This window comes from Bos javanicus, chromosome 7 (assembly GCF_032452875.1).
Source record: "Bos javanicus breed banteng chromosome 7, ARS-OSU_banteng_1.0, whole genome shotgun sequence".
Lineage (NCBI taxonomy): Eukaryota > Metazoa > Chordata > Mammalia > Artiodactyla > Bovidae > Bos > Bos javanicus.
In genome coordinates, this window is record NC_083874.1 from 41,383,578 (window position 1) to 41,402,491 (window position 18,914).

Consider the following 18,914-nt stretch of genomic DNA (forward strand, 5'->3'; position numbering starts at 1 on the left):
GGTCTTGTAGGTCTTCATAGAACCATTCAACTTCAGCTTCTTCAGCATTACTGGTTGGGGCATAGACTTGGATTACTGTGATATTGAATGATTTGCCTTGGAAACGAACAGAGATCATTCTGTCGTTTTTGAGATTGCATCCAAGTATTGCATTTCGAACTCTTTTTTTGACCATGATGGCTTTTAAATTCACACGCCCCCAAATAAAACTTTTAAAAATAAACTTGACCAAGGAGGTGATAGAGTTATACACTGAGAACTGCTGCTGCTGCTGCTAAGTCCCTTCAGTCGTGTCTGACTCTGTGTGACCCCTTAGACAGCAGCCCACCAGGTTCCGCCACCCCTTGGATTCTCCACACAAGAACACTGGAGTGGGTTGCCGTTTCCTTCTCCAATGCATGAAAGTGAAAAGTGAAAGTGAAGTAGCTCAGTTGTGTTCGACCCTCAGCGAGCCCATGGACTGCAGCCTTCCAGTTTCTGCCTTCCATGAGATTTTCCAAGCAAGAGTACTGGAGGGGGGTGCCATTGCCTTCTCCAATACACTGAGAACTCTAAAACGTTAATAAAGGCAATAAGAGATGATTCAAAGAAATGGAAAGATATAACATACTCTTGAATTGGAAGATTTAACTTTGTTAAAATACAAAGCAATCTACAGATTTAATGTAATCCCTATCAAACTGCGTGTGATGTGTTCCACAAGACTAGGACAAATTGTCCTAAAATTTCTGTGGAAATGTAAAGGAACCAGAGTTGTCAAAGCAATCCTGAGGAAAAAGAATAAAGCAAGAGTCATAATCCTCCCAGGCTTCAGGCAATACTACAAAACTACAATAATCAAAATAGTGTGGTACTGCAACAAAAACAGACATATTAATCAATGGAATAAAATAGATAACCCAGAAATATACTCACACACCTATGGCCAATTAATTTTTTGTAAACGAAGCGAGAATGTAAAATGGGAAAAAGACAAATCATCAGCAAGTGGTGCTGGGAGAGTTTGACACCTACATTTAAATCAGTGAAGTTAGAACATATCCTCACAACATATGCAAAAATAAATACAAAATAGCTCAAAACTTAAATACTTCAATATAAGACACAGCTTTATAAAAATCCTAGAACAGATCATAGGCAAAATATCCTCTGACATTAATCATACCAATGTTTTCTTAGGTCAGTCTTTTAAGACACAGAAATAGAAGTAAAAAATAAAAATTAAAAAAAAAAATGATGATGTCTAATCAAACCTATAACCTTTTGCATAGCAAAGGAAACCATAAACAAAATGACAACTTATGAACTAGGACAAAAAATTAGCAAATAATGTGACTGAAAAAGACTTAATTTCAAAAAATTAAAATTCAGTAATAGAAGAAGAAAAAAACTATTAAAAAAATGAACAGAAGATTAACTAGATGTTTCTCCAAAGAAGACATACAGATGGCCAAGAACACAGGAAAAGTTGCTCAGCATCACTAACTATTATAGAACTACAAATCAAAGCTACAATGAGGTATCACCTCACAGCATTCAGAATGGCCATAACCAAAAAAATAAAATAAAATAAAAATGAAAATAAATAAAAAATGCTGGAAAAGTTGTGGAGGGAAGGAAATCCTCCTACACTTTGGTGGAAATTTAAGTCAGTGCAGTTACAATGGAAAGCAGTGTAGATGTTCCTCAGAAAATGAAAAATAATATTACCACATTTTCCAGAAATTCCACTGGTCATATATCAGGATAGAATTTAAATTGAAAAGATATATGTACCTCCATGTCAATAGCAACACTATTCACAGTAAGTAACTAAGACATGGAAACAACCTAAATGTCCATTGACAGATGAATGGATAAATGGATAAAGATATGGTACACATATAAACAATGGAATATTACTCAGCCATAAAAAAGAAGAAAATAATGCCATTTGTAGCAACATGAAAACAACTAGAGATCATCATACTAAGGGAAGTAAATCAGAAAGACAAATACCTTATGATGTCACTTATATATAGAATCTAAAATGTGATAAAAAATGAAACATTAGCAGACTCACAGAAATCAAGAATAAGCTTGTGGTTCCCAAGGGAGAGGGGGACTAGGGAAGGGATGTATGGGGAGTTTGGGATTAGTAGATGCAAATGATCATATATAGAAGGGATAATCTACAAGTTTTTACTATGTAGCACATGAAACTACATTCAATATCTTATAGTAAACCACAATAGAATATTATATATATATATCTCCACAACTAGAGCAAGAACCACATTTGTTTGTGAAGGAGAGGACTAAAAACTATCCAGAGATTATATGCTTTTGTCAGGAGGCAATGACTCATGACTCATTGGATATTTGAGGTATCTTTCTTGGTGAGTAAGTAAATATGATTTTATGGATATTAAGATGTTTACATACAAAAAGCTGGTAGCAAGAATGGCTCCTTGTAACATAATGTGGCAGATGATTTTGATCCACCAACAATTCAGATCCTATCTATAGAATGGAAATTGTTGGTGTAAGAGAGCTGATTAGTCACAGAGTCATATTTCAACTCTTGCTTCAAGTGGGTGAACACTTCCCTTTTTCACTCAAGATTTCCATAGTCTGGAATAAAATCTAATTCTTTGCTTTGGTCCACAGGAAAGAGCCCAAGCAACATAAATGTTAAGAAACTTAAATTTTCACTTCAGTTTTATCTTTACACAAAGTAATGACTGATTGACTTTATTTTTTTTAATTTTATTTTATTTTTAAACTTTACATAATTGTATTAGTTTTGCCAAATATCAAAATGAATCCATCACAGGTATACATGTGCTTAATACACACTGTGCATTTCTCAGTTTTCAGATGTCTGGTAAAGATAAAAGTGCCAATAAAAGACTGCAAAAATATTTCCCTTTTGTTAAACCTAAGTTCATGAGAGAGATTAGATGTTAAACATCATTTAAGTAGTCTTCTGTGACTATGACTACATTAATGCAATGACATAAGTTTCAGGAGAAAGCATTAGCTTTTGAAGAGGAAGTGCTTAACATCACACAAAGAAAACAGACTCTGTACTGCTGATTGAAATGCAGGTATTGCTTTTTGCTGCTAATTATAAATTTTTGTGTTTATGCCCTGATTAAACATCTCATAAGTTTTAAATGGTCTATCATTATTTTCCCTAGATATTTTATGTGTCCCCAATGTTGTTTTATCATAAAAGTTTTTTACGTGTAGATGTTACAGCAGGAGTGTTTATATTTATGTATCAGTACTATCATCCTTACATCTTCTTAACCACTTAATAAACTGTTGTATCAGATATACAGTTGCACTATATTTTCATATGTAGATATTTGTCTTCCTCTGAATTATTGAGCTTAAGCATTTCTAGAGAGATAATTTTTATTGTGTTTCACTTCAGAAAAAAAATCACAAGCATCATGTAAAATGTATTTATATCTTTCTGTATCTGATAAGCTAGGTTTCTTAACTAGAAACAGAAAAATTGATTCAGAAATTAATTATGACTGAAAACTCTACAGTTATGAGACATGTCTAAAATGAGCCTGAGAATGGATCAGTGAAGAGAGCACTATTTCCCTCTTGGGTGTCATTTACAGCATCAGAATCACAATATAGGCTTCTCCAGAAACTTCAGAAGTGCATTTATGTTGTATCCACGTTCACTAAGAGATTGTGCCCTTACACCAGTTCTCTGAGCTACCCGCTTCCAAGTTAAAGCATGCAAATATAATGTAGGCTTACATCCTGGTTGAAGGTATGAGTCAGGCAGGGAAGTGAATATTTGTAATATATCACAGATACTGAAACATTTGCTCTCTAAGAAATATCAAAAGAAAATCCTTTTAAAAACAATAAATGGGTTCTAAATTTTGTGCTTACCTAAGGGTCCTGTGATCCTTCATTATCCATGACTCAGGTCATTATCAGTGAGAAAAAGGGATACGTGAGAAGATTTTTTTTTTTAAGATATTAATATAATGTCTGGATAAAAGGATGTAGAAGGTGCAGAAAGTAAACATAATTTGGTCTTTATGCTTTGATTGGCCCATAAATAATTTGTCTGATCCTGTTTTGACAGACAGGGTGAAAGGTAGAAGAGATAGACAAAGACAGAGAAAGAAACACCTATCATTAATTTTGAAACTGGTGCACAAGCATTAGTGCCTTTAGGACCTGATGATCTAATGTGACACAGAGCTGTATAGAAAGGCCATCACTACAATTCGGTAATAAGCACAATGTGGTGGCTATAATACATGATAATCTTTCACTCTCTTTGTCATCTCAAAGGCCCTGCATCTCTCACATTTCTGGAAAGGTGACTTTGTGGGGAGGATCTCAACTGTCATTGTCTTTTACTATCACAGAGTAGAAGAATCTGAAGATGACTGTGTTTCTATGACTGTAGTCTCCCAGCACTACAGTGTCTTTCTCTTCTATTTCCTTTTAAAACCCAGACTGACTTGAAATTCTTCTTGGAATTATTTAACTAAAATTGACGTTGATAATGTTATTTTCCTCAATGTGATAAGTAATCACTTCCTTTCAGTTGGTGCATCCCTACATCCACAGGATCACAGAACAATTTCCTGCCTAAAAGTATATATTCTGTTCATGTTAAATTGAAGGTAGTTGCTTTTAAAAATGTGATAAGTCACAATGAATCAAGTATACAACTTCCTGTAGCTTCAATTTACTGTCCAGTATTCTAACATAAAATCCTTTGGCTGGATAAATCACATTTCTCAATGTTCTAAAATTTGAAATCAGGTTCAATTTATGTAAAAAAAGTTGTATCCTTTCTCTCTTTTTCATAAGTCCCAATATTCTTTGGCAGCCAAAAGTCTGCTCTCTATGGCTATGAGCCTGTTGATTTCTTTTTTAAATTTTAGCTCAATTTATTAGCAAAAAGTCTTATCACATATATGTCAATTTATAAAGCTAAAGACTCATCCATATTCTATTACCTTTTATAGCAATGTTTTATGATTCATGAATATTCTATAGTGTTTATAACAATATTTCACCTGTATTTTTCATCAGGGGTACACAGAATGGAACATGTTTTTCAAAATATATAAATGTTATTATTCATTAAGAGCTATGAGATTTAAAAAATAATCAAATTGGATTGAAATTAGGAAAAAAAATATAATACACAACTCAAGATTTGTTTTTTTTTATTTTATTTTTTTATCTTTACAATATTGTATTGGTTTTGCCATATATCAACATGAATCTGCCACAGGTATACACGTGCTCCCCATCCTGAACCCTCCTCCCTCCTCCCTCCCTGGACCATCCCTCTGGGTCGTCCCAGTGCTCCAGCCCCAAGCATCTAGTATCGTGCATCAAACCTGGACTGGCAACTCATTTCATATATGATATTATACATGTTTTAATGCCATTCTCCCAAATCATCCCACCCTCTCCCTCTCCCACAGAGTCCAAAAGACTGTTCTATACATCAGTGTCTCTTTTGCAGATTTGATTTCAATTCTATATTCTTCACTTTATCTTAGGATAAATGAATGCATGGCTTCATGCTCTTCTTTTGTGTGCCTCCTCTGGAGGTATGTGTCACTCAATACCTATTAAACTTTTCACTGCACTCTTTATGGAATACATACTGTTATTTCAGCATCAATTTATTCCCTGTGTTTGCCAGCACATGAAATGTTCTATGAGAGATTCAGTGCTTTTCTTACTGAACAGATGTTTATTGTGTTTACACTTAGTTATTGTCTGAAGGATGTGGTGAAATAGAACAGAATATTACAGCCTGCATCCTTTTGTGCCCAAACATGGGTATAAATAACCATCCAGGCACAGACATAACTTCACTAGACCTCTGGATTTTACGTGACAGATTACAGCACTCATGTGGAGCACACAAATGAGAACAGACATATTATATTGGGTGGGAAGGACAGTTTAACTCTACCTGAGTCACTCTTTCCCCCAGTAACTTGAAGAACAGTGCAGAGAGAGATTTATTCTCCCATGAGTTAGCAAAAGTCAAGTGAGCATCCAATTTTCATATATACTTAAATATCAAGCCCAATGGCCCAGAACCCTGTGACTATACCTACCCTTGGTTCATGATACTTACCTGCCCAAATTCTCTGGCTGCATTACTGGTTAAAAGCTTTCCGTCTCAGATTGAGTCTATAAAAATTGGAACTACTGAATACTTATCCAAATATGAGAACACCAATGCAAAAATATAAGACTACAAGTTTTACAAGGTTCATAAAGTAATGAATGAAGATCTATAATCTGCCTATTGATCTTCCTTCATAGCTCAGTTGGTAAAGAATCCTCCTGTGATGCAGTAGACCCTGGTTTGATTGCTGGGTCAGGAAGATCCGCTGGAGAAGGGATAGGCTATCCACTCCAGTATTCTTGGGCTTCTCTTGTGGCTCAGCTGGTAAAGAAAATGCCTGAAATGCGGAAGACCTGGGTTCAGTCCCTGGGTTGAGATGATTCCCCTGGAGAAGGGAAAGGCTACCCACTCCAGTATTCTGGCCTGAAGAATTCCATGGACTATGCAGTCCTTGGGGTCACAAAGAGTTGGACATGACTGAGGGACTTTCACTTTCACTTCACTTCACTTCATAATCTGCCTAACAATGAATACATAACATTCCTCTTTATCCATTGATCTGTTGATGGACAATTAACTCACATCCATATCTTGGCAGTTGTAAATAATTCAGAATGAACAGTGAGGTACATGTATCTTTTCAAATGAGTGTTTTTGGATTTTTCAGATGTATACCCAGGAATGGAGTTGCTGGATGTCTAGTAGTTTTATTATTACCATGTGAGAAACATCAGTAGTGTTATGCACAGTGGCTTCTCCAATTTACATCCCGACCAACAGTTAGGATGGTTCCCTTTTCTCCACATCCTTTCCAACATTGTTTCCACAGCTTTGCCAACATTTACTGTTTTTGTTTTTGTGTTCTTTTTTTTTTTTTAACTTTACATAATTGTGTTAGTTTTGCCAAATATCAAAATGAATCCATCACAGGTATACATGTGCTCCCCATCCTGTACCCTCCTCCCTCCTCCCTCCCCATACCATCCCTCTGGGTCGTCCCAGTGCACTAGCCCCATGCATCAAGTATTGTGTATCAAACCTGGACTAGCATCTCGTTTCATACATGATATTTTACATGTTTCAATGCCATTCTCCCAAATCTTCCTACCCTCTCCCTCTCCCACAGAGTCCATAAGACTGTTCCATACATCAGTGTCTCTTTTGCTGTCTCGTACACAGGGTTATTGTTATCATCTTTCTAAATTCCATATATATGCGTTAGTATACTGTATTGGTGTTTTTCCTTCTGGCTTACTTCACTCTGTATAATAGGCTCCAGTTTCATCCACCTCATTAGAACTGATTCAAATGAATTCTTTTTAATGGCTGAGTAATACTCCATTGTGTATATGTACCACAGCTTTCTTATCCATTCATCTGCTGATGGACATCTAGGTTGCTTCCATGTCCTGGCTATTATAAACAGTGCTGCGATGAACATTGGGGTACACGTGTCTCTTTCCCTTCTGGTTTTTGTGTTCTTTTTACTGATAGCCATTCTAACAGTTGTAAGGTAATAATATCTCACTGAGGTTTTGAGTTTCATTTTCCTGATTATTAGCTATGTTAAACATCTTATCATGTTCACACTGGCCATCTGCATTTCCTCTTTAGAAAAAAATGTCTATTTAGTTCTTCAGCCCATTTTTTAATTGGGTGTTGTTGAGTTGTTTTTATTTTGTTTGTTCAGTCACTCAGGCATGCCCGACTCTTTGTGATCCCATGGACTGCAGTATGCCAGGCTTCCCTGTCCCTCACCATCTCCCGGAACTTGATCAAATTTATATCCATTGAATCGATAATGCCATCCAACCATCTCATCCACTGTCATCCCATCCTCCTCCTATCTCCAATCTTTCCTAGCATCAGGGTCTTTTCCAATGAGTTGGCTCTTCGCATCATGTGGCCAAAGTATTGGAGCTTCCTCTTCAGCATCAGTCCTCCCAATGAATATTCAGGACTGATTTCCTTTTGGAAGGACAGGTTGGATCTCCTTGCAGTCCAAAGGACTCACAAGAGTGTTTTTCAATTCCACAGCTCAAAAGCATTAATTACCTGGCACTCATCCTTCTTTATGCCCCAACTTTCATATCCATACATGACTACTGGAAAAATCATAGCTTTGACTATATGACATTTGTCAACAAAGTAATATCTCTGCTTTTTAATATGCTGTCTATGTTTGTCATAGCATTTCTTCCAAGGAGCAAGTGTCTTAATTTCATGTCTACAGTAACCATCCACAGCAATTTTGGAGCCCAAGAAAATAATGTCCTTCGCTGTTTCCATTTTTACCCCATTTATATGCCTTTACCTTCAATCTTTCCCAGCATCAGGGTCTTTTCAAATGAGTCAGTTCTTTGCATCAGGTGGCCAAAGTATTGGAGTTTCAGCTTCAATATCAGTCTTTCCAATGATTATTCTGGGCTGATTTCCTGTAGGATGGACTGCTTGGATCTCCTTGCTGTCCAAAGGACTCTTAAATGTCTTTTCCAACACCACAGTTCAAAAGCATCAATTCTTCAGTGCTCAGCTTTCTTTATAGTCCAACTCTCACATTCATACATGACTAATGGAAAAACCATACCTTTGACTAGATGGACCTTTGTTGTCAAAGTAATTTTTCTGCTTTTTCATATGGTGTCTCATGCTTAATTACTAAACATTAAGTATCATCTCTTGATTATATCCACTCTGGCCACAGTGGATGGAGACCTTCCCCTTCCACATATAACTGCCTGCAACTACCTTTTATCTTTCCCTTCTTTCCATCATAGTTAAATCCCACTTTGTGTCTATGATGGTTAGGTTGAGAACACTTTTCCGTCTTCTAGGATACATTGCTAAAGTAGAAAAATATTAATTACTATAAAATCTTATATTTTAGTTAGTCTTTCCATATAAATAGTTCCTCTTATTTTGCTTTTCACAGTCAAGAAACTTTAAGGTGATACTGGGAATTTCAAGAAAATGTTTCAAGAGATGTTAAGAATTTTAGAAGAAAATCCTTTTTAATAAAATATTTATTTAGTTTTCTGTATTCTGCTCATGTTGTACAGTCACTCAAATATATCAGTTCTTAAAATGCTATTCTTTATAATTTTAACTTCATCATTATTACAATTTTTCCAATATAGATAACTCCAGTTCTTTATTACAGAGTAGTAAAACTTTAAACAATATTCAGCCGACTAAAATAATACTATAGAAATATATTACTGTTTTAAACTTGAATTATGTACTTTTGTGTCTGCCTTTAGGAATAATTACATGAATGACCCATGGGAAATTATAATCAAACATCAACTGATTTCATCTTATTGGGATTGTTTCCCTCTTCAAGAATTGGTCTGTTCCTGTTTATTCTCATTGGTTTCATTTTCTTAATGGCTCTAGTTGGTAACCTTTCCATGATTCTTCTCATCTTTCTGGACATCTGTCTTCACAAGCCCATGTATTTTCTGCTTAGCCAGCTCTCCCTCATGGATCTGAACTACATCTCTACCACTGTTCCCAAAATGGCCTATGATTTTCTGTTTGCAAACAAGTCTATCTCCATCATCGGGTGTGGGATTCAGAGCTTCTTCTTCTTGACTATGGCATGTGCAGAAGGATTGCTTTTGGCCTCTATGGCTTATGATCGTTATGTGGCCATTTGCTTTCCTCTTCACTATCCCATCAGAATCAGCAGAAGAGTGTGCATATTGATGATAACAGGATCTTGGATAATGGGCTCTATCAACTCCTGTGCCCACACCACATATATTCTCTCTATCCCTTATTGCCAATCCAGGTCCATCAATCATTTCTTCTGTGATGTCACAGTCATGTTGACAATAGCCTGCATTGATACAACGGTCTATGAATACACGGTGTTTCTGAGCACCACACTTTTCCTTTTGCTGCCCTTCATTGGTATTGCTTTTTCCTATGGCCGTGTTCTCCTTGCTGTCTATCGCATGAACTCAGCAGAAGGGAAGAAGAAGGCCTATTCAACCTGCAGCACCCACCTCACTGTGGTTTCTTTCTACTATGCACCCTTGGTTTACACGTATCTATGCCCAAGATTTCTGCGTACTCCAACAGAGGACAAAGTTCTGGCTGTCTTTTACATCATCCTTACCCCGATGCTCAATCCTATTATCTACAGCCTGAGAAACAAGGAGGTGATTGGGGCCCTGAGAAGAGTAACTCAGAGAATCTCCCCTATGAAAATGTAGACTAAATATTTTTATGAATACCAGGAGTTATATATATATATATATATATATATATATATATATATACATATACACATACACACACATATATATATATGTATGATATAAATCTGTTTATAACTGTATAGTCATTAAAATATTTTTATTAAATGAAAAGAGTAAAACTGATCTAGAGGACAAGAAAATAGTTCATATCTTGAAAAACCTCAATCTTATTTCTTGTTTCTTTTTTTTAAATCAGTTTCAAATGCATTTTGATAGGCTGTCAACTAGAAAGATTCTGTCATTTAGTAGTGAACACGGACATTAACTGAATAACAGAATATCATTCACCATAACAGTTCCACAGTTTTCAATACATTTTTCAACAGGTCTGAACCACATTTTCTGAATGTCTAGATAAAATTAAAAGACAGAATACTTTTTGTTCTTCCTATAGTATAACCATAATTACCAGTAACACTTTTTTTTTTTTTTTAATTCCAACATAGGGAAACTTCTTGTTAGAGATTTAGCTGAGAATTCTGAAGTGCTTATACCACTCTGAACAGAAACTGAGAAGTTTATGTTAATTACAGGGTGATGCATCTATCATATTAGGTATACCTGGAAATCAACAATAGGCCTTGAAAATGCTACAAGAGATTGCTAAGACAATTATACAAGTGGGTCAGCAGTTAGTCTCATTAGTGGAAATTAAAACTGTTGAGGAAATCCATGCAAACAGCTACTCTCAAAACAGCTACTCTCAAAACATACTGTGTACCTGCTAAGTTGCCATTACAACATTTGTATTATATGATGTCTCTCAAATGAGTTTTTATTCTCCACTCACTACATCCCATAGTTTTACTGGGAAAGTTAACTTTGTAAACTAATTTTCTTAGTTCACATGATGGCTTGATCACTTTCTTAAACAGATCTCATCACTGTATCAACAAAAATTCATCAGTTCAAGTAAATTTCCATGCAAATTGTTATCCATTAGTGATCAATGCAGAAATGCACTTGACCTCTCACATGTGGCAGAGAAGGGGAGGTTCATATTCTACATAATATGCAAGGCAAATCCCAAAATGAACATATGAGGACTCTTGCTCAAAAATCAGAAAAAAAAAAGTTAATTATTGCTGCTCAAATGTAGTTTTCTCTTCAAAATTAATTCTTTAGTTGTGAAATGAAATTACACATTCAAAAATATATATATATATATATATACATATTGCATATAAACATAATGCTTCATTATCAGATTTGGGAGATCAATCCTTTCCACTTTATTTTCACTAAATTTAAAGCTTTAGAAACTTTATTCTCTGTTAATATAATTAAAGTGTTTTCAGCATCTGGTGATAAATACTAAGTTTCAATGAATTTGTGATGATTTTTAATATTTAAATTTTAAAAGATTCTTTCTGCTTATGTTACTGGAGCTATTAGGAGTGCTTATAGTTTAGGAGAATATCAGGCTGAATATTTGATAAATTATATTAAATATAAATTCTAGTACACACATATCTGATGATTCAAAAGGAGAAGAAATGTTTTCTAAAAGCAGTTATCTTATGAAACAGCTTCAAATTATCAATTAATACAAATCTGTTTTATATAAGTCTAAATTTAACTTTAAATATAAATTTAGTCAATGGCATTTTAATGATTCATCTTCAATGTCTGACAATTAGTTGACTTTGTATAAGAATGATGTTTCAATTATCTGCTCATTCATTTTATCACTACACATTCATTTGTAAGAAAATTAATTTTTAAAATGTTTTAATAATTGTTTTTTGTAAGTTTACATAAAAATGGTATGCTTTTCCACCTCTGATCTTTCAAATTAATTTTAAATCTTTAAGCAAGCTTTAAATATTATTTCTAAGCCTGTGAATATTTGTTTTACAATATTTCAACAGCTTTTAAAACCATAAATTTTATACTCTGATAATAATTCTATGATATGATCTTTTGTAATGATTATTTGTACACTTTTGTAAGTATTTATTGGAAAAGTTTACTCCCTAAACCTATCATTTCCTGTTCTAACACTTGGGTGAGATTGTTAATAATTTAGTAGATTACACAGAGATTAACACTGAATGGAAAAATAAGTCAGCCCCCATCTCCATAAGAGTCATTTCTCCAGCCAAGTAAATCTCCTTCTCTCTCCTAGGCGGTGGCCTAGTCACCACTGTTGTTGTATCTATATTTGCTCTTGTCACCACTACCACCAATCTGGGTTCAAGCTCCACCCAGCCACTTCCCTGGGGTCCTGTAGTGCCCTGAACACTAATGCATGTGTGGACATGGGGAGGCCAGGCATATTGCTTCATGTCCATGTTGCTTGCCCTTATGTGTACAAGTCCTGCTGCTGGACTGAAACTGCATACTAATGCCGCCACCCAGTATAGATCCTCTGCTCACATGTGTACTCAGTGATAAAATTAAGAATTTCCAAATGGCAGCAGAGCAATAATTAAGCAAGGTTACTATCTGAGTATGAGAACGTATGTAAGCACACATGCTCTATGCTTTGAGAAATGTAGATTGAACAAATACAAAGGGGATGACATCATGTAAAACCAGCAAAATGATGTGGATGTCAGTTTTTGTCATTGGAAATATCCTAAGAAAGTGTGGAAGCAAGCAGGCAAATGCATTCCAGACTCCTTCCCATTTTAGGTAGTGAGTAATAGAAGGAATCAGGAGACATCAATCTATTTCTGTCCTGAAACAATATATTTTGTTCTGCCCTTTAAAAGAAACTGGAAACAATTTTATTTACTTTTTAAGTAACTGCCTAGAAAATGAAGATTTAGCATTATATAAAATTAATTTCCTACACTTACTCCTTGGAAGGAAAGTTATGACCAACCTAGATAGCATATTCAAAAGCAGAGACATTACTTTGCCAACAAAGGTCCGTCTAGTCAAGGCTATGGTTTTTCCAATGGTCATGTATGGATGTGAGAGTTGGACTGTGAAGAAGGCTGAGCACCGAAGAATTGATGCTTTTGAAGTGTGGTGTTGGAGAAAACTCTTAAGAGTCCCTTGGACTGCAAGGAGATCCAACCAGTCCATTCTGAAGGAGATCAGCCCTGGGATTTCTTTGGAAGGAATGATGCTAAAGCTGAAACTCTAGTACTTTGGCCACCTCATGCGAAGAGTTGACTCATTGGAAAAGACTCTGATGCTGGGAGGGATTGGGGGCAGAGGAGAAGGGGACGACAGAGGATGAGATGGCTGGATGGCCTCACTGACTCGATGGACGTGAGTCTCAGTGAACTCTGGGAGTTGGTGATGTACAGGGAGGCCTGGCATGCTGCGATTCATGGAGTCGCAAAAAGTCAGACACGACTGAGTGACTGATCTGATCTGATGTAAGTTCTGGCAGCTCTATGGTGGGATTATTGGCATCCTTCTCTGAGAAGACTTATGCCATACCCAAGTCTGCTGCACCCAGCCATTCCCAAGTCTGCTGCACTCAGAGCTCCTACCTCTGTGGCAGTCCACTGCTGACCTGTACCTCCACAGGAGATACTCAAACACAGTTCTGTCTCAGTCTCTGTGGGGTCTCTGTTTCTTCCACAGACTGAGGAAAACAGATTCCAGTCTTGGAGGGCACAAACAAAACCTTGTGTGCACAGAGAATCAGAGGAAAGGAGCAGTGATTCCACAGGAAACTCAACTAAAACTACCTGCTAGTGTTGGACGGTGTCCTGTGGAGACATGGGTCAGCAGGGGCTTACAACAGGGATGGGGGTTGGGGAGTGGAAACAGCTGTCTGGCAAGGTCCCCTTTGGCATAAACTCTCTTGGAGGTCACCATTGACCTAACCATAGCCTCCATAGATCGGGCCAAAACATTGCCAGAAAGAAAGTCAGCATATGGCTGGTGACTCAAAACTGACCAGAGGCAAACACATTAGAAAAGCTTAGAGTTTAATAATAAGTAGGAGAAGGCAATGGCAACCCACTCCAGTACTCTTGCCTGGAAAATCCCATGGATGGAGGAGCTTGGTAGGCTGCAGTCCATTGGGTTGCTAAGAGTTGGGCACGACTGAGTGACTTCACTTTCACTTTTCACTTTCATGCATTGGAAAAGGAAATGGCAACCCACTCCAGTTTTCCTGCCTGGAGAATCCCAGGGATCGGGGAGCCTGGTGGGCTGCCATCTATGGGGTCACACAGAGTTGGACACGACTGAAGTGACTTAGCAGCAGCAGCAGCAAACCATTATTCTGTAAGTGAGGCTTTTGATGATAAACTCAAATGATATTTGAAAAGCAGGATACATAAACTCTGAGAACCAAGGAGGTTTTGGTGGAACATAATTGTTATCAGACAAGGTAAATCTTCCCTGAGACAAGATTATCAAAATTATCACCAACCAATCTGGAGGGGTGTATTGCTGATCCTGTTCATGATGCCGACTATCTAGCTGTATCTCACTGTGTGCACTGTTCATTGAACCCATGGTAGGCAAGGCACAAGCTAAAATGCTGGAAGAAGACTTGAGGAGCCATATGAACTGCAGACACATCTATTCTCTCCTGGCTGACGCAGTAGCCGTAGCAGTAGACACACTGTATTCTTTCCTCTCATAGCTGACCCCACAGACACAGCCGTGATGCAGCAGTAATGCTGCTGCTTCTAGGTGGAGCTTGCGTATCCCTACAACACACAACCCGTGACAAAGTGAGTCCCTCATGACATGCATGCACAGTGATAATCGATCTCAGCTATTACATAGTCATTATTTACAAAATGTGGAGTGAGAGAGCTTGAATGTGCCATCTTGGCTAATTTGCTCTCTCCCCACAAGGGGTCATTCTCTTTTGTTAGCCTCTCCTTGCCCTGAATATACAGAAGAGAATTATGAACCAACAATTAATGAGCTAGCTGAGAGATCACATTAAAGAATCTTGGAAAGAAAAGTTCATGATGGAAATTTCAAGTTGACCAACAACTTCTGTGTGGTAAAGAATAGCTCATATGTCAGATTTTTTTCGAAACTTGTGTAATGGTGTTGCTCCCTTATGCCAGGCTTTCCTACTGGTTCTTGTTCATGCAACAAACTTTAACAAAAGAGAAACTACCCAGTGCCAGAGTGTTGTAGCCCCTAGTTTGGGCAGTTTGGCTGACTGCTGAGACCCAGTTAGAGCCTGAAGGTTGAGTTAGAAAGTTAAAAGAAGTACTGAGTTCATATAAAGACGTGCAGTTGTCCACTTCTCTGATCACTTTGGACTCCCTTTGTCACTCAATCAGTAAAGAATCCACCTGCAATCCAGGAGACCTGGGTTCAATCCCTGTGTCAGGAAGATCCTCTGGAGAAGGAAATGGCAACCCAATCCAGTATGCTTGCCTGGGGAATCCCATGGACAGAAGAGCCTAGTGGGTTACAGTCCATGGGGTGGCAAGAGTCAGACATGACTTAGTGACTAAATCACGTCATCACTGATAGCTTTGGAGTTGACAAACTATGAAGATAGAAGAGCAGCACAAAAATTTGGAGACCTTAGCATGCCATTTTACCAAGCTAGGAGGGCTCGAGCTGTCACGGATTAAGTTTCAAGCACTTGTCACTATGCCTGATTAGTACTCTGAGAGGTAAAATTCCTGGAAAAGGGAGAAGAGTAAAGGGAAATATGTTGTGGTTATTGACAATAAAATGGATGAATGGAAGATTCCATGCCATTTTATCACTAATACAAAGAACATTTTAAAATAGTAATTATTATCAACTTCTAAAAATAAATATTCCCCAAAACTACTAGAAGAAAATTTACATTCTTTTTTTTGTCATTTAAAAGTATGGGTCTTATTATATCTCTAAAATGTAAGCAATGCCTACAATTGCTTGAAACTGAATAAATAAATACAGATGGTAAAATTATATAATTTTATATAACATATACATACTGTTAAACATCACCAGTTTGTTCTTTTCTCCTTCATATGCTCAGATTCTATTTATTGAATATTTGTTCTGCCTTCAAATATATACATTTCAAATCATGTCTTGGTTATTTCCAGCCTATTGAATTTCCATGTAATTATTAGAATTAGCTTGCAAAAGCTTTCACCAAAACGTGAGATTTTTTAGTGTGATTGTATGCAATTTGGAAAATAATTTGTGGAGAAAGAAACTAATATTCATTTTGATCGATTTACTAGTAAATCATATTTCACCATATGTATGTCAGTTTAGAAAGACTATGAAGACATCCATCAATCATATAATTTATTTCACATGGATATTTTACTTTATGAGTTCTTGTTATTTTTTTCAAGAATTTTTTGTGAAAATATTTATCACTTGAATTTTTCTATTTGGGAACAGAGAATGGTACCTCTTTTTCAAAATAAGTAAATGTGATATTTCTTTATAATTGTGTGATTTAATGAATAATTTTACTGAGCAGAGAAACTTTTCAAATCCTTTGAAAAAATACACAACTCAGGATATTGTTCAACTTCCATATTCTTCTTTCTTAGGGTAAAGGAAATCCATGATTCCATGCTCTGCTTGGTTTTGTACCATTTTCAAGGGAGATAAGTGATACTCAGTACTCCCCACTTTCCCCTGTACTCTTGGAATTAAAATGACTATTTTAGAATCAAATTATTCAGTGGGCTTGTTGAGGCATGGAATGTGCTGCGTGTGTCTGTTAGTACTTCTTTGACTGAACACATGGCCATGGTGTTCACACATGGTTATTGTGTTAGAAAGATGGTGGGATAGATTATAAACTTCATCCCTCATGGAAACATGAACATAAATAACTATCCATGCACAAACATAATGTCATTAGAGCTCTGGATCCCAGATGAGAGATTACAGCACTCAGATGGAGCACAGAAATGGGAAAGATACATTGAAGAGGATAGAAAAGACAGTTTTGTTCTGAGTCACTGGTTCCCTGATACCATGAAGTACAGGGCAGAGAGATTTCTTCTTTAGAGTTCTCTAATGAGAAAAAGAAAGTCAAGTGAACCTGCAATTTTAATATAGACACAAACATCAAGCCCACTCATCCATGGACCCTGTAAGCAATCACACCCATGTTATCTGTCTGTTGGCCTGACCCAAATAAAGGCTGTCTCTCTCCAATCTAGTCTAATAAGACTGGACATTGTGACTTATTCAAATGTGAAAACAAAAAAAAAATCAGAACAAAAGTTTCACATGTTTGCAAGAGGGTACTATCAAAGGACAAAATAAGGTATAGGTAATTGACCCTAAAGAATTGAAGAGCTAAAAACTACCTAAAAATTTTCAGAATATTTATCATAGAGAAGCTTAGTGAACTAAACAGAATACAGACAATTAAACAATATCAGAGAATCAATATCTGAATTAAATAAGAAGATCAAGAAAAAAAAAAAGAATGTATACATTTAAAAGAACCAAACCAAAATTCTAGAACTGGAGAATGTAGTGACTGAACTAAGAAAAAAAAAAAAAAATCAAGGCTCAACAGTGGATGTAATTAAGCCAAAGAAAGACTGAGAAAGATTATTTGAACTTATCTGGGTAGAGGGTAAAAAAAAAAAAAAAAAAAACAGAATACAAAGGAGTGAAAAATCTAATATAATTTATGAATTTTTATAAACAAACAATATAAACATTATCCCACAAGGAGCAGACAAAGAGAAAGGGGAGAGGAAACTTATTTAAAATAATGACATGAATGTCCCAAATGTGAAGAGGGAAATAAACATCCAGATCCATGAAAATAAGCAACTGAAGATAATTTAAATGCAAAAATGTCTTTACTGAGACATATTGTAAAAAAAAACTCAAATATTTTGAAAATTATATTTAACAAATTGAAGAACTCCAATATTATATCTTCATAAGTAAAACATATAATTAGTTGTAACTATGATAAATGTAACAATGTTAATGTATTATCTGCAATAAAATTACTTCACTCTATTTTCTGAATATTGAATCACAATAATATCATTTTCTTTATTTTGATTAATAAGTGAAAATTGTTTTATATTTTAATATGTGAAGTGAAAAAGTGAAAGTGTTAGTCATGTAGTCAGGTCTGACTCTTTGTGACTCTATGAACTATAACCTACCAGGCTCCTCTGTCCATAGAATTCTCCAGAATATGTATTTCTATCCAAATGGAAACCACTGAAAATATTTATTACTTAAAGTAAACTCCCATATATTTGATATTTTAAGAGTTTGGCTGGTATGCTTTTATTAAGAAGGCAGAGCATGAAAGAATTGATGCTTTCAAACTAGGATGCTGGAGAAGATTCTTGAAGAGTCCCTTGGAAATCAAGGAGATCAAACCAGTCAATTGTAAATCAAATCAATCCTGAATATTCTTTGGGAGGACTGATGCTGAAGCTAAAGCTCCAATACTTTGGCCTCCTGATGCGAACAGCTAACTCAATGGAAAAGACTGAGATGTTAGGAAAGAATGAAAGCAGGAGGAGAAGAGGTGACAGAGCATGAGATGCTTGGATGACAGCACTGATTCAATCAATGGACATCGACTTGGGCAAACTGGGAAATGATGGCAGCCTGGCATGCCACAG

At 36.1% G+C, this 18,914-nt stretch overlaps 1 protein-coding gene across 1 annotated transcript; it reads left to right on the forward strand.

Annotated features, from left to right (window-relative positions):
- Positions 1-9,350: 9,350 nt before the first annotated feature.
- Positions 9,351-10,350, forward strand: LOC133252025 (olfactory receptor 2L2-like). The gene has a single exon (XM_061424781.1). It carries the CDS (start codon positions 9,412-9,414, stop codon positions 10,348-10,350), a length of 939 nt encoding a protein of 312 aa, XP_061280765.1. The 5' UTR covers positions 9,351-9,411.
- Positions 10,351-18,914: the final 8,564 nt, after the last annotated feature.

What these genes read in the sequence shown, in the direction of transcription:
- LOC133252025 (XM_061424781.1), top strand. Translation starts at nt 9,412, where the DNA reads ATGGGAAATTATAATCAAACATCAACTGATTTCATCTTATTGGGATTG.